At 48.6% G+C, this 16,779-nt stretch overlaps 1 protein-coding gene across 1 annotated transcript in view; it reads right to left on the bottom strand.

Annotated features, from left to right (window-relative positions):
• The window catches only part of UBA1 (ubiquitin like modifier activating enzyme 1), a gene marked incomplete in the record, with an annotated part of 790,705 nt that overhangs the window by 361,401 nt on the left and 412,525 nt on the right, over positions 1 to 16,779 (bottom strand). Inside the window, 1 exon segment of the mRNA XM_069645505.1 lies at positions 4,242 to 4,322. Coding sequence (XP_069501606.1) covers positions 4,242 to 4,322 — 81 coding nt within the window.

Here is a 16,779-nt window from a genome sequence, read left to right as displayed (position 1 = left end):
AAAACATGGCCGTCGTATTGTCGGTCAGTACTCGTATTCGCGATCCCTTGATGTGTGATAGGAATGCCTTCAAGGCCCATCGTACTGCTCTGAGCTCCAACACATTTATGTGTAGGAGTGACTCCGTTGGAGACCAGCGACCCTGCGTTTGAAGAGTACCCATGTGAGCTCCCCATCCGGTTAGGGACGCATCCGTGACTATGGTTCGCTGAAACTCCAGTTCCTGTAGGGGTACACCGTTGTTCAGATTGTGGGAACTCTGCCACCACTGCCGGGGGTTCGAAGCAGCTTGTCGTCGATGGTTATCTTGTCTGACCACGATCCTTAGGCCTGCGTCCATCGGTCCGCGAGAAATTCCTGGACTGGCCTCATGAATAGTCGACAGTTTGCCACCAGATGGATGCAGGATGCCACGGCCCCTAGGACCGAAACGTATTTCCTCACTGAGAGCCTGGTGGTTTGTCGTAGTCGGCTCGCCAGCTGATTGAGTTGAGGTTCTGTCGAGAGAAGGTTTCACTAGCCCCAACTGGGTCTCGAACTGTGCCCCCAGGAACACCAACGTTCTCGATGGCCGCAGAGAGGATTTCTCGAAGTTTATGGCAAATCCCAGCTGTTGCAGAAGCTGCATGGGGGCTTGTAAACTTGTGTTGGTCGACGCTGGGGAGGATCCCCTTACCAGCCAGTCGTCGAGGTATGGGTATACGTGGTGGCCTTGCTTCCTTAGCCAGGCCGCTACTGGGGCTAGGCATTTCGTGAACGTTCTGGGGGAGGTCTTGAGCCCAAAGGGAAGAACCGTGAACTGGTAGTGAGTCCGCCCTATTACAAATCTCAGGAATTTCCTGCGTTTCCGACACATTGGAATATGGAAGTATGCGTCCTGTAAATCCAGGGACGCTAGAAAATCCCCTTCTTGAACGGCGCGGATCACTTCCTGCAGCGTGAGCATTTTGAATTTTAGGCTCTTTAAAGACTTGAGATCGCGGAAGTCTAAAATGGGACGCCATTTGCCGTTCGGCTTTTTTACGACGAAGTATCTTGAGTAGACTCCTTGACCTCTCTGATGTTGGAACTAATTCTATCACGCCCTTTGCTAACATGAGTGTTACCTCTTGTTGCAGTATCCTCAGATGGGAATGAGCGGTGAACGCAGGTGGAATGTGCGGAGGGCTGTGCTTGAATTGTAGAGAGTGCCCGTTCCTTACAGTGTCCAGCACCCATTGATCCGTCGTTATTCGTTCCCATTCGTCGACACATGCGGACACTCTTCCCCCCAGAACGGTGTGTTGACTGTCACTGCTGATCTTTATTTCGTTTGTCTCTCGCCGACGACGGACAGGATGGTCTGTTCCTGGACGTCTGGAAGTTCGGCGTTGGTTTGCCGTTTGGGAAGCACGCCTGTATCCCTGGGAGGGGTAAGCCGAGCTGCCAAAGGATCTGTCTCCAGACGCAGAGAATCTGGAATTACCTGAAGCCCCTCTAAAGGGACGAAAAGACCTGTAGCTTCAGCCACTCTGGAGGGCACCCAATGAACGTGCCGTGTCCGAGTCCTCTTTAATTCCCTTTAGGGCCTCGTCTACCTTTTCTCCGAATAGGAGGTCTCCCTCAAAAGGCATATCTAATACTTTGTATTGTACCTCTGGTCTGAAGTAGGTACACTTGAGCCATGACTGTCGTAATACGACCCCATTATTGACTTGCTTGAAGCCTGACTCAGCAAGGTCCACCACAATGTTTATTGCGTGATTGGAGGCTTCCTCACCCTCTCGGACAAGTAACATCGCTGCCTTCCTATGCTCTTCTGGAAGATGATCCAGCAACGGTGCTAGCCTGTGCCACATCTCTGTCATATCTGGCTACGATAGCCAGAGAGTTAGCGGCCTTTACTGTGGTTGCTCCCACGGATAGCACTTTTTTGCCAAAGGCATCCTGGCGTCTTGCTTCGTTTTCAGGCGGTGTCGTGCACTTGTGCTGGGCCTTCGCCATTTCTCGCCGCTGCCGCCGACACCACCGATTCTGGCGTTGGTTGGGAGGATAAACACTTGGGGGTAGACTCTGGAGCCTTAAACCTTTTCTCGAGGCGTCCTTTCACTGCTGGCTCCGAAAAAGGGTGACGCATGGTCTGCAACCCCTCCTTCCACATGTGGTCTAGTATTGGTATTGAGAACACAGACCTCCTTCTCTTACCCATGTGGTCGAACAAAAAAAACAGTCCTTTTTCTGTTCTTCCTTGGACAAACCAAATTCCTTATACGCCTTCATCATAGAATGGAATGATGCAATGTCGTCCAGAGGGGATGGGTGAGCTGGGCTTCTTGGGGTTTCTAACTCCACCTCTGACTCCCATGTTGGATCCCTGGAGGGGGATGAGGAGATGTCCGACATGGCTCCCCTGTCAGACTCCGACAGCTCACCTTCCTCTTGGGGTGCCAGTGTTGAGATTGGCGTGCGTAAGTGCGTCGGTGGACGGGACGGGCCCGGCTCGTCGACTGGCGACTGTGGCAGGTTTACCTGAGGTAGTCTCTGGTCCAACGACTATCAAAGACTGAAGCGTGGACAGAATTTCCAACGACAAAACAGATTGAGGATTGAGAAGAGGGGCAGATACCGGTACACCGGATCCCCTCGTCGACGACTTGTCAACCACTCGTAGCCCGAGGTCTGCCGGGCCAGCTATTCTCCCACTCTCGTCCTCCCCAGAGGACAGCGACACAGCCTGTTCTTGCAATAAAGTATCCGGGGGGGATCGGATCAAAAACTTCAGGCCTCCAGGCTTCCTGTAGAATCCCCGTTGACGGGGTCACCGTCGCAGTCGTCGGCGGGACGGTGGATACCACATGCGTCAGTGGCAGGGTGGAGGCCGATGACTGGACCGCCGTCGACGACGGTGACTTAGCAGGTGGTTTAGGCGGTCCCGCCTTTTCCACACTTGGCCTGCCTTTACTCGACTCGAGGTCGATCTATGGTGATCGCCCGAGGAGGATTTCGGCCTTTCCTGGTCATACTTTTTTGATGAAGATGACGATTTTATCGACGAGGATTCTCTAGCTGAATGACTCCGAGATGATTATTTTTCCGTCGGTCGAGATTTCTTCGCCGGTGGTTCCGACGAGGCTGCGCGGTGTGATGTTTTCGCCGACTGTGTGGAGCCTACCTATGCCCCCGCTCCATCATTCAGCCATGCCACCAGCCATCGGTTTTGGTCTTTGAGGGTCTTTTGAGAAAACCCTTTGCATATGTCGCAGTTATCAGCCGAATGAGGGTGGAGGCAGTATATACAATCCATATGTCCGCCCCCCTCGTAAACTTTTTTCAATCCGCACGTCGCGCATGGACGGAACAGCGCTTTTCCTGACATGGAGGAAAAATGTTCTCGAACTCCAACTCCAGTACACAACCATGTACAAAATAGTAAGACGATGCGAGGAGATCCCTCTACTTTGGAGACGGTTGAAATCTGAAGGGGAGCCGCGGGGGCGGGCCTCTTATACTGGGACGGCCTACGGAGCATGCGTAGGTGGGTCCTAAAAGGACGTAGATAGGACACAAAAGTGTCGGAAGTTTTCCTATAGGAAAAGGCTATATATGTGTACCGAGGGGTCCCAGTCTGACGACGGGGAATATTCTAAGCATGTGAATCCATGAAAGATCCAATGCTGGAGAACTACTGTTAGCAGCTAATGCAGTAACCGCTAGAAGGCCAACTAAAAATAGAGCAAAAATGGGAAAGTAACTGCTGCAACCAGCTTGGATTTAAAAGTAACTAAATAGCCTGTGAGTTTACAGTCATACAAAAGTATCCCCATTGCACTTCATTGGAAGATGAAGATATGTAAAAAGAAAAAGGGAAATAGGTTCCCAGAACTGACAGTCTGAAGGACTGGTCAGGTTCCCCATAACAAATGAGGAAAGGGCCAGTGGAGTGATGCTTAAGGTTTAAATTCATTATAAAAAGTCAAGACATGGTGTAAAGACAAAAGAAAACAGTTTGGGGGTCCATCAAATATGGAGGAAACTTTTTCAAAGAGCAGGATTCACAAGAACTCTTAAGAGAGCACAAACACAGAAGCACACAGTGTCAGACTTTGGATTAAACTGGGCTGGGAGAAAAAGATAGATCAAAACGTAAAGAAAAAGCTGGCAAAATGACTAGAGAACTACAACATGTAATTAAAAGTGTGTATTCTGCTCAACAATGCGTTTTCCAGTCAGTGTTACACTGGACAACAATAAGTAGTACTTACAAGAAAGTATTTCTGTTTGCCCAGTTTCTCCTGCATGTCCGAGCCGAAAACTGCAATTTGGCCATCATAGCGGCAGTTCCTCTATTGAATGAGGGAGGAATTGACACCAAAAGTGGTTATTTATAAAGTCAAAGAGTTAAAAATCAAATTAATTATACACAAGTGTGGCAGCCACTGTAATGAGGATGAACAAGGTTTGAATAAGATGCTCTATTGGGTGTACCCCCACTAAAGAGTGTCTACAATCACGCTTGTGCCCACTGCCTTATAGAAGCTTAGCTTCATCTCACCGACGAGGCCAAACAAGGCTGAAACATAGGTCTGGGATTGGTGATGGGAGAATTGCCCTTGTGGATGGTACCAGAACGATGTGCAAATGGGTATCTCTCCTCTGTGAAGTGTGCAGTGAGCTAAAATGTGGTTGTAGGACCCAGAGGTTGAAAACATTCCATGATACATGATTTGATTCATGTTCGCTCCAGTACAGGGGCTCCCACACCATTTGTAAATCAAATTAAAGCAGTGATTATAGAAGCTGAAGTATTAAATCATTAAATGTTCAGGAAGTGTCACCAACCATTATTTAGATCATGCTCAAGAACATGTGTTTGCATTACAGGAACTCTGCAGCAATGATACATACGTCGTCAGCATGGATAGTGCAGCTGGAACGATACACCTTCACAAGTATTGCAATGATCACAGGTAACAATTGTTTTATAAGTTACATGGTGAATTTGCAGAAACCAAATTAAATGCCACTGACCATAGTCACGATAATAGTCCGACAGTCGCAAAATGGAAACTTCCTCCTATGAGACTGTTAGGTAACATTTTCATAGAAATGTTAAATCTTCCTGAACTGGGTCCTCTCCAGACCTTTTTGCTTTACATGCGGGATATTTTTCCTTAATACCTCTGAGTTAGAACCTTTCCAAACTCACAGAATCTTTCTCTTTATATGGGTGTTAGTTTTTAGACTCTCCATATTGTCTTTTTTAATAGTATTTTTATTAAGTTTTACAACAAGGAACTTTAAAACAACCCCATTCACTGGGGGATCTCCGGAACATCGCGTGAAGCCTTTCTGGTGTATAGTGCCATTGCAGGAGGATTTGCATCCACATTTCTTTTGAGTGTATAGTTTGTGAGTTTGGGTATCATCTCCCACGTGTATTCCCACCGTTTCCTGGGGATCGATCTTCTTAGGGTCTTCTCCCATCTCGATATATTGCCATGCAACTTTCTCCTCTAGGGTATTTATGCATCTATATGTGTGAGACAAACTTCTTTGTTCCATCATTTGACAATGTAATTTTCAAATGGAGTTAGTTCTCTCATGGCCGCTTCCCTTATTCTAGGCGTATCTAGCCAATGGTATAGTTGTTCGTATTTATACCTATCCTTCGCGTTTAGGTTCATTAGAGAAGCGCAATCTTCAAATGACCTTATCAGTAGTCCCCGATACCATTTTGCAACCCGCTTCTTCCCACTTTTGAAAAGCCTTTTTTTCAAGTCCCAGTGAGAATTCTGGGTTTTTAAATAAGGGCATGAAGGGGGCTGGTTCTTTTGTTAATGTGCCTTTGAAAGTTGCTCTATCCCATATTTCCAGTGCTGCCTGCATGATTTTGCTTATGTGTAGATTAGGGTGTCTGTCTCTTCCCCGCCCACAACAAGTGTCTTGTAGGGGTTGTCGCCACTGCTGTCTTGGGCTGCCCCCAGCTTCTCAACACCCATAATTGGGCAGCCTCATAATATCTTCTTAAGTGCGGTAGTGCACACCCCCCCCCCCCAATCTTTCTGAGAAGCAGTAAGAGCCATGTTTGAAACTCTAGTTTTCCCCTGCCATACGTATTCTGTGAATGCTTTCGTTAAGGATTTAAAGAAAGGCGGTGGAAGTCTTATTGGCAGGGCCTGGAATAGGTACACGAGTTTAGGTAGGATTGTCATCTTAATTACAGTTATCCGCCCCCACCATGTTATCGATAATGGATTCCACCTCTTCCAAGTCCAGTTTAATTTGTCTTAGTAGGTTAGGGTAGTTTTGAGAGTATAATTGTTGTATTTTATGTGTCGGGGTGATTCCCAGGTACTTGGCCCCCGTTTTAGCGATTTTTAATTGGAGGTTGTCTGTGACAGATTGAATCCGAGCAGAGTCTCCCGCCAGTACCAGAATTTCTGATTTCTGTCTACTAATCTTTAACCCTGATAGGGATTCGTATGTTTCTATCTCTTGCATAAGAATGGGGAGAGTTTTCAGCGTCCCCCATCATCACCAGCATATCTGCATATGCTGCTGTTTTGTAGTTTGTGCCTCCCATTTTTATACCCCGCATTTCTTTTTTGCTTCTTATTTGCGTCAGTAGTGGCTCCAGAAAGATTGCGTATAATAAGGGGGCTAGTGGGCATCTCTGTTTCGTCCCCCTTTCGATTTGGATCTTATTGGATAAGCTTCCATTCACTGCTACTCTGATGTTAGGGGAGCTGTAGTTGGCTTCTATCATTTTACTGAAGGTTTCCCCTACCGCCATTCTCCTCAGTGTGTGGAACAGGTGAGACCATTCTACTCGATTGAATGCCTTTTCTGCGTCCAAGGCTAATATTACAGCTGGAGTTTGTGTTATTCCTATTTTTTTCCACGATATGGAGGACCCTTCTAATGTTGTCATGCGTTTGTCTCCCGGGGACGAACCCTGACTGATCCTAGTGGATCAACTTTGGGAGTACTTGCGTGAGCCTGGTGGCTGGGATTTTAGTATACATCTTAGCGTCCTGGTTTTATCAGCGCTATCGGGCGATACGTTGATGGCAATTCTGGGTCTTTTCCCTGTTTATGTATTACCAGCATCTTTGCCTCATTCATCGATGGGGTGATGTTAGCTTTATCTTTGAAGGAGTTAAATAATTCCATTAGGACCGGGGCTAGTATATCCCTGTACTCTTTACAGAATATTGCAGTATATCCGTCTGATCAAGGGGCCTTATTTCTGGGGAGCGCTCTAATCACCTTGTTGACTCTTCTAGGGTTATATCTTTGTCTAGCGTGTGTTTCTGTGGCCGATAGTACGGGAAGGTTCACCCCCTCCAAGTATGACTTTTGGAGGTACACGTCTGGTTGATCTGACGAATACAATTGTCGGTAGAACTGCTCAAATAATGCCCCCAGTTCCGTTGTTTGGGTCTTTCTATTCCCTATATCATCCAGGAGAGCCGTTACTGTCCCATCTTGAAGTTTCCCCTTCAGCTGTCGGGCCAGTAGTTTGTCCGCTCTATTAGCCTTTGTGTAATACCAGCGTTTTAGCCCGATTACGTGCCTTTCTGCTTTTTTTGTGCGGATAGATTCTAGCTGCCCTTGGACATGTCTCAGTGCTTTTTGTAGCTTAATTGTCGGTTTCTGCAATATTTCAGTTTGAATGCTGCTAATTTTAGCCTCCAGCTCCCTTTCCCATTGAAGGTTAAGTTTCTCCCTTTGGGCCTTTAAGGCAATTAGGTGTCTCCTCGTTACTGCCTTTAGTGCTTCCCATTGGGTTTCTATCGGTATGTCTGGGAGGTTATTTGTGAGGTACTCCGTGATGTGTTCTCGGATTTTGTTCCCCAGCACAGGGTCTCGGATTATCTCCTCTCAGTCACCATTTCCACAACCCAGGTACCCGTGAGGTAAGCGTCATCTCGGCCCAGAGAGGGGCATGGTCGGACAGTGAAATGGAACTAGTGTTTATCTTCCGTGTTTTGCCCAGGATGCCTGGCGAGGCCCATAGGTAATCTATCCTAGACATTGTGTGGCGGACGTGTGAGAAATACGTGAAGCCTCGTTGCTTGGTGTTAATGTGTCTCCAGATATCTCCCAATGCTAGATTGGACATTCTGTGTTTCAGGGCGTCCAAGGGAGGGCATTGCCCCTTTCTGGGGGCCGATCTGTCTAGAGAGGGGTTCCACGCTAAGTTCAGATCTCCTCCCAGTATTATTTACGCTGAGGCAGAGCGTTCCAATTTATCGAGCGTGTCTTTGAGAAATCCCTCCTGCTCCGTGTTGGGGGCATATAGTGCCGCCAGCTTTTGGGGGGTAGCCTTCAATTTTCGTGTTTGCTAAAAGATATCTACCCTGCTCATTTGCCTCCATTTGGAGCACCTTTACGGAGTCCCTGAATGCTATCAGAATTCCCGCCCTTTTGTCTTCTGCGTTAGCTTGTATTATCTGGTTGTATCCCTTCAACCGGACCTTTCCCTTATCTTGACCCTTTATGTGCGTTTCTTGATGCATTATGTCATATCTTTCTTGTTTCAAAAAATGTTCTAGTTTTTTCCTTTTGATAGGAGAATTGAGCCCTCGGATATTGTATGTTAGAACCTTAGTCCCCATCAAGTCTCTAAAATGAGTCTCTCTGAATGCTTGCCTTGATAAGTTACCAGAGTACTCTGGTGGTTCCCCGGGTTATCCTCCTCCCCCGCTAGGCGTCCCCCAACTTGCCTTTCTCCTCCCCCCCCGCACTCCCCACCCCCACCCAAACTGCCCTGAGGTGAGCTCTGATTCCTATGATCGCTCAGGCATTGCGCTGTGCGCGCCATGCCCATCTATACTCTGGGATAACTTGTAGGGTGTACTAAAACCCTCTGGGTTCCAAGAGGTGCCACGGGAGCCCCTCCCCACCTTAGGTTGACGACCCCCCTCCTCCCCTCGTGGTTGTCCTCATCTTGTCGGTTTGTGTGGTTGTATCGTGATAATTCTGCTAGAGACGTCAGGTGCCTCTCCTTTGTTACTTTTCCTTTGGCGGAGGACCTTTTCCTCTCCGTGCTCTTCCATTGTCATCCTGACCTATTCTGGGTTTGTTTGTCTCTCCTCCCCCCATGTGGTTCTTCATCCTGGTCGTGAATGCCCAGTATTTGTCTCCCTTCGTCACATGTCGTTACCCTCCTTTGCTTCCCTTCCCACGTGAACAGCAGCCCGAAGGGGAATGTCCATTTGTATCTAACTTGTTTTAACGTTCAGGCTTTTACAACTGGGCCCATGTCTCTGAGCTTCTGTAACGTGAACTGAACGAGATCCTGATATAGGTACACCTCCTCCCCATTCATCCTGATGTGCTCCATTATCCGGGATTTCCGTAATAACATTTTTTGGGGATTTGAGGAGAGCGACCAGAAAGTCTTGCAGCCTTGCGTCTAGTTCTCCAGTTCTCTTTGGACCCACCCGATGGACTCTGTCTATGGCCACTTTTTCGTCCTCCTTTGCATCCATGATCTCCTTAAAAACCTGTTGGACTGCCTCTTTCCAGTGTCTGTCCTCCACCGATTCTGCCATGTTCTTTATTCTTATGTTCAATCTTTGTGACCGATTTTCAAGATTCTCGCACTGTAGTTCGAGGTTGTGGGTCCGTCTCAGCAGCTGTTCCTGGATCTCTGCATACTGCTGAGCCTCATCTAGATTTTGGGTTATTTTCTCCAGGGTGTCTGTCTTCTCTCCTAGACTTGTAATCTCCATTCTAAGTTCTTGTATTGCTGTTCGCATGTCCCTTTTCATGGCCTCGAATTGTGTCTGCGTTGCGGCCAAAAATTGTGTCTGGAACTCCCCGAACCACGATTTCATGTCGTCTTTGGTCGCCATTTCAGGGTCTGATATTTCCGTGGCCGCTTTCGTGAGTTGTGCTTCTTGGATTTTTTTCCTTGTGGAAGTGGATGGGAAAGATTGTTCCGACTACCAAAGCTGTGATAGGCTCTGGTCAAATTTCTTCTGTGAAACCTGTTGGTTAGGTTGCACGGTCCTCCCCCTGGGTTTGTACATAGATGCAGTTGAGTTTGTTTGTAATGGCGTTTCAGCTGCCCTTACTGCCCCCTTGGGAACGTCCGCTGCTATGTTTGATCCCTCTGGATTCTGGGGGTATATGCCGCCTCCCCGACTTTTCCCCCTGCTTGGATTTAAAGTGTCCTTGTGGGTGTTACCGTGCCCTCTCTTTGCTGTGTTAGGGATCCCGGTGGTTCCTCTTCTCCTCCCCTTGATGGGGGAAATGTGACTGTTTCGAGTCTGGCCTGGGACCTTTTGCTCCCCCTTCATATCCTTAGGGGCCGGTACAGCGGGGGTCTTGATGTTTTGGGGCTGCCCCTCCCCCTTCTGTAATGCACCCTCAGTCTCTACCCCTCCTATGGTGGGGGATGGTAGTGGTCTTAACTCACTGGTTTCTGACCAGCATCTCTGGCGTGTTGATGCAGCATTGGATGGGGGGTGGGGGTGACAATGGGGACCGCCCGCTTCGTGGAGGTATCTCTCGTCTGTGGGCTTTTCAGCCCTTCTCAGTTCTTGGCGGGCTGCTGTAGATTCTCGCCCCCACTTCCCAGATTCGCGTACCTGAGATGGTTGCCAGCCGGGCCCATTCTGATGTGTTTACTGCCTTGTTGCCGCGGTCCTGGAGTTCGCAAGTTGCTACCCCGCTCCTGTGTGCTGTGGCTCCGGGGTTTGCCTTCCGTCTTCTTCTGAGCCTCGGCTCCAGTCCGCATAGCCTTGCTGGCTAGGCAGCCTCCTCCCCTCCGCGACTCGCTTCTGGTCTTGGAGTGCGGGCCGCACTCTGCGCCCCCTCCTCCATGTGCGCTGCTCCTTTCTTTTCAGCACGTCCTCTGCCCCAAGGGTTCACTCCGTGGCTCCTCTCTGCTACACCTGTGAGTCGCCCCGCTACAGCCCCCTCCTGTGGGGAGGAGTTCCCCAGCCACGCGCCGGTCCGCCTCCAGTGGTGGCTTTTCCTGGATCGGCCCTCCGTAGTATCCCAGCATCTTGGGAGTTCCGCTCACTGGATCGCGCCTCGATGTTCGGTGCTGCGCCACCCCCCCCCTCCCCCGAGTTGACGACTTCTTCGTCCGGTACAGTTGTCCACGACCTCCCTCCGTCTTGTTTGGAGATCTTCCGCTTTATTGTATTGCTGAGCTAATGCGGCCTGGATGGGGCAGACCGAGCGAGGCTCAGGCACGTCCACTTCCCATCGCCGCCATCTTGGAAGGCCTCTCATCCAGTACACCCAGTCCCACTGCTAGAATCCTGCTAGGGTGTCTTCTGCGAAGCCCTTGGACCCTCTTCTAGCTGTAGTACTCACCTGTTTGCCCAGTCTTCCTAAGGAACTCTGACTTTTTCTACTTAAGAATCTATTCTGACACTGTTGGTCACTAGAACCTAGTGACCCTCCTTTCTGCCCCCGACAACACTCATTCTCCAAGAATAAGGGAAAGACTTTTAAGGGATTGGGCCTTTTGCCAAGAAAAGGAAATACGTGTTTAAAAGTAAGTTACTTGAAAGAGTTTGTTGGTAACTAACTAAGAGTGAACAGTTACTAAAGTTCTTACTTACCTTGGATGTGTGATGCACCATTCTCAAAAGTATGGATAACATCTTTCTTTCCTTAGAAACAGTTTTGCCATTCTAATAGAAATTAGATATGATGGTACATTACTCACCTGTGATTTGGTTCTGCCTCTTCCCAAAAGTAATGTGTTGGTTTTCACAAGATTATTCCAGTTAGGATAATTGTACGAGTGTTCCCCAACTGGGTCTTGCTTCCCCTGACTTACTGTTAGCCAGTCCGGAATAAGTCTACATTAGGTCTTGCCTACCTAGAATAACAGTCATTCAGTAAAGTGTAACATTGGGTTTTGCTTTCCCTGTGCTGTTGTAGACAGACAAGAGTCTGTGGGTCTAACTGTCCCCATAGGTCATATATAAGTTAACTGTTTTGCTGTGAAAGATCTAACCTGGACTCCATTGTGAGATTAAAAAAGTAAATGGGTTTTACTTACCTTCGGTTAACTGTGTTCCATCCAAATATAAGTTACAAGAGTTACTGCTCATCTCAATCTGTGTTTCAATGGGTTCCATGTCATTTCATCGCAAGAGTTTTTTTCGCGGGCTTTATTACTGTGGATTTTTTTAACGAAAAAAACGTTACATATCCCTGAACACCCACACCCAATATATATATATTTTTCCAACTTCCCCCCCAAAATTCGATGAGTTTTTTTCGGCAAAAATAGCGGTAAAAAAACCCCGCAAAACAAATCCCACGATGAAAGGACGTTGTACCGCTTCAATTACCTCAAAAGCAACTGTAATTGAATATTACATTCTTAGGTTTTACTCATCTAGAATAACTTATCAGTTATAGGTTTTTACTGTACCTGGAATAAGTGTTCCACTATTCACAAAAAGTATATTGTTCAGTTGACTGATGTGATTTGTACGGAGAGTCACTTTACAACTGATAGGGCCTACTGCCCTTGCATTACTGAATTTAATTGTGAAAGTAACCGTTTGTTTTTACTCCCCAAGAATAGGTGTGACCTATATTGAATGTGTGTGAAAAGGTTCGACTTCCCTAGAACTACCGTCCTCCTGGCAAAAGGGAACCCAACCTTTGGCATAAGTCCGTACTACACAGGTTGGTAGTGTGGCTGAGCAGCCATGCTCATCTCAAGAGGGGTCAATGTGAGCAGTAGGGTTGTAACAGAGTTTTCACAGTGACAGTTATTCAAATAAACACTTACACTCAAGGTTTTCTTGATTAAACAATTATTAATTTAACAGTCAGATAAGCCTTCCTCAGAAATGAGCAAATCATTTAACAATTATAATACATTTCAAAAGTTTCTCTAAATCAGAGGATACCCATTGGGGATGGCACAGACACTTCCTACACCCTCAGGTGACTTAAATAGCTAGGACACTGGACATTGATTTATCACTGGTACATTTAGAGCAATACTGAGTTTGGGTGCAAAGGGTTAGATAGGGAAATAAAACAAAGGTTAACAAACACTTCATAAACTGGTAAGTACTTTTAAAACCCTCAAATGCAAAAGTAAATTAACCCTTTCCTGGAGGAAAGGCAAAAACACAAAGTCACAGGTAAACTCTGTCCTGGCTCTCAGGAAGCCAGGACAGTCAATGTATTTGAACAAAGTGTAGGGGAGCTGATGATCTTCATTGCAGGGGAGTTAAAGTCTTGCATAATGTTTTTAGAAAAGCTTATAGAAATAAGATTCACTTAAAGGGCCACAAGCTGGGAGGCTTGTGAGGTACAAAGCTGCAAGCAACTGCCAGGGAAACCAATACAAGTCTCAACTGAGAACAAGTAAGGCTACACAACAAGAGGCAAGGCCTCTTAGGTTTATAGTACTTTTGGTTAGAAGAACTGGGTCCAGCTGGCTAATGTTCCTGCGTTGCTCTGCAGATCCTGTTTCTGTGCCTCAGTCTTGGGGACAAGAGGGAGGACTTCTGGGGACTCCTGCAACACAATGGGAAGGTCGGCAGCAGCAAAAGGTCAAACTTCAATTCAGTGGTACTTTGCGGTTTCAGCTCCTCACGTCTCAGCAAATAGCACAACCATGGACTCTCGGATACCACTCTAGACTTTACTCACATCTGGGATCCAGCACTCTTGAGGAGGCTCAGTCAGTCCTGCTTCAAGGGAGTCCAGATAATCTTCCTGAGTCTCTGGTACGAACTTAAAAAGCGAAGCACTCGGGATCCAAGATGGCTGTGACACTGGGGACACTGTAGCCAGAGCTCTCCCATCCCGCGGGACTCCAAATCTATTTTTACAGCATTTCCAAGCCCTCCCCAGGCTTAAAAAAGAAAGCCAACAGTGCCGTACTCCAATCGGAACAGCTCCAGGAACAATTGCTCATCTCCGACGGGGAGAACAGCAGACAGCACTTCAAGCGCGGTTCACCTACGATCCCATCAGCTCCCAGAAGGGGGTTTAGCGGATGGACTCCGCGGCAGTAACCGACTCCACGTGGGCCGACATGAGGTAGTGGGGAAAGTTGTCGCCCCCGCTGCCGATCGGCGAGAGCTGCAACCCCCAGCAGCGGGAAACGTGTGGTGGACCCGGTGGGAACCAGACGCCCCCTCGAGAGGAGAAGCAAGGCGGAGAGAAGCCTACCGCACACCAGCAGACACATCGGGCGGCTGAGGACCTGTTCGGGACGCTGCCTCAGATACTGCAGCAGTAAGCAAGTAGGTGAGCGCCCAGCCAGTGTGACGCAGGCGCCTATCCAGCTTGACCCATTCTAGCCAGGAGAGGGGTACCGCCAGCAGCAACTCGATGGGCCCAACCACCATCAAACACACTGCATGCCCAGGCCGGCCCACTATAGAACTGGGGTACCGAGCGACTGTAGCAGTCTCTCGCAAGCAAAAAGGACAAGTCAATCAGCAGGTCAGGCCACAGCCCCACAATAAGTTGCATAAGCAGCTGCACTCCAACAAGATAAAGCTCCAACCGGGAGAGCTGATACCGGGTCCCCCAGGGGACCCAATTCGAACAGCCAGCCAAAGGAGCTCCAACCCAGCTAGGCTGCAGCACAGGGGACAGTAAGGCACTAGCCCAACCGCGGATCCGTCAGTCCCAGGCGGGAGTAATCACCAACGGGGGCCCAGCGGGGACCACAGGACACAAACCTCCAACTGACAGAGGCACCTACTGCCAGAAGTCCCAGGAGGTTCTCATCACCCAGTGCCGCACAGGGGGACACACCCTTGGTGCCCTGCTCCACACTCCAGCCCAGACCCCCAGCTAACTCCCTGGACCCCAGCTCCAGGAGAATAAAAATCATATTGTCGTACAAGGCATGAACGGAAAGCAAGTCCAATCCCCAGCCCACGCAGGGAGCGAAAGCAGATCCAGCATCATACGAGGCTAGACCAGAATAACCAACCGAGCCATACTAACCCACGACAAGGGAAGACTGAACATCCACCGCTCCCGCTCCCTGTTGCCAAGACCGGTTACAATGTCTAAGTCTAGGGGGAAAAGTGCCTCAGTCAGCAGCAAAAACTCCAAAAGGCCTGAGGAAGGCGCATTTCCCAAGATGTGGGCCAGAGACTCGGACCTCCCAGGTGGTCCCCACACAACGGACTTACCCCTAGACCCAGGAGAAGACTCCACGCAGGAAGAATCTGACCGGCCCGTAACACAAACCCTGCTCAAGCAAACGCTGAATGACTGTGGAGAGAAGATAACCTCCACAGTTCAAAAATAGACAGCCTAAGGGGAGACCTGGCAGAGGGACTCCAAGAAATCAAGGAGGACATCAATAAAATGGAGGAGCGAGAGTAGACATGAACGAAAGGGCGATCCAGGAAATAACGGAAGATGCAAGAAGATCTGACGCACTGTTGGAGACCTTAGCAACTTCCACCCACAATCTCGAACCACAGGCGGAGGATCTACAATACAGATCTCGAAGGTCCAAAATCTGTATCAGAGGCCTCGGAGGACACCCAAGATCGAGATCTAGCAGATGTCTTTAAACACATCTTCTGTGCTCTCCTGGAGCAGGGGACTGAGCCAGCGATAAACTGATAGAATTCATAGAGTGGGGACCGCAGACGAGACCCAGGAGCGAGACCGGGCGATGATGTTGTCGTCGCCATGCAGGACTACTTGATCAAGGAAAGCAGACTCCGCAAAGCGAGGAAGACAGTTGACCCATAATGGCGAAGAAATATCCTTTTACCAGGACTTGGTGCAATCAACCCTCCTTAAGAGAAGGAGAATGAGACCAATGCTGGCCTTTGAGAGATCGAGAAGTGCAGTACAGATGGACATTCCCTTTCGGGCTGCTCTTTGATTGGCAGGGGAAACAAAAACACGACGTACGACCAAGGAGCAGCCCTACTGGGCATCGAAGAGGAACATCAATCTCTGACCTATCCATCTGCTTCCTGACAAAATACCTGCAGAACCTGGGCATGGGCCATAGCAAGACCGAAGAAGCCCAAAAAGGAGGAACTTCAGTTACAGTTAAGAGACTCGGCAACAGGAGAACACCGGAGCTTGAGCAAGTCGCCCAACAAAACCCAGCCTGAACTGAAACCAAAGTTGGCGCATCTTCGACAGCTCGCCGGGGGGGGCGCAAGTCAAGTTAATGCCTAGATATAAGCTCTAAGGGGCTACCGTTGGGGAGGGGGAAGTGGGACGGCACTTTGGGACGGGTTTGGGTGAAACTGCAAAGGCCAAACCTGCGGTCAGTCAAGGATTCAGCTCTCAAGATTTGAATTCGAGGGGGGCTAGAGGCCAGCTGAATCCACTCAGGTGTTTGGGGTGTGAGAAAATGGGGGCAGGGGTAGGGTGGAAACAGCAGCCGCATAATGGGGGGATTCGAAACGGAAAGACGGGTCAGAGCGAAGACATGGCCAACGATCAGGCAAGGCGACCTCGCAACTAGAACTAGTAACAAACTCAAGATAATACTGCTAAACATCAATGGCCTAAACTCGCCAATCAAAAGGAAAAAGTAGAGATTCCTAAGAAGGAAGCTTCCAGATATAATAACCCTGCAAGAAACGCACGTCCATTCTAGAGATAGAAATAGAATCATGTTTTGGGGATATACTAGACTTTTCCAGGCAGCCCAACAAAGCAAGAAAGGGGGAGGGAAGTACTGGTGGCCCTCAAAAACAAGCTGGACTTTGAGCCGAAGGAAATAGATGCAGAGGATCAGGAGAGATATCTAGCAATAGCCCTGACGGGCACATGGGAAAACTGCACGGTAGCAACATT

This window comes from Ambystoma mexicanum, chromosome 2p (assembly GCF_040938575.1).
Source record: "Ambystoma mexicanum isolate Mex_15411 chromosome 2p, UKY_AmexF1_1, whole genome shotgun sequence".
In the NCBI taxonomy this organism is placed as follows: domain Eukaryota; kingdom Metazoa; phylum Chordata; class Amphibia; order Caudata; family Ambystomatidae; genus Ambystoma; species Ambystoma mexicanum.
Note: the sequence above shows the minus strand (reverse complement) of the source record. Positions and strands in the feature narration are given on the sequence as shown.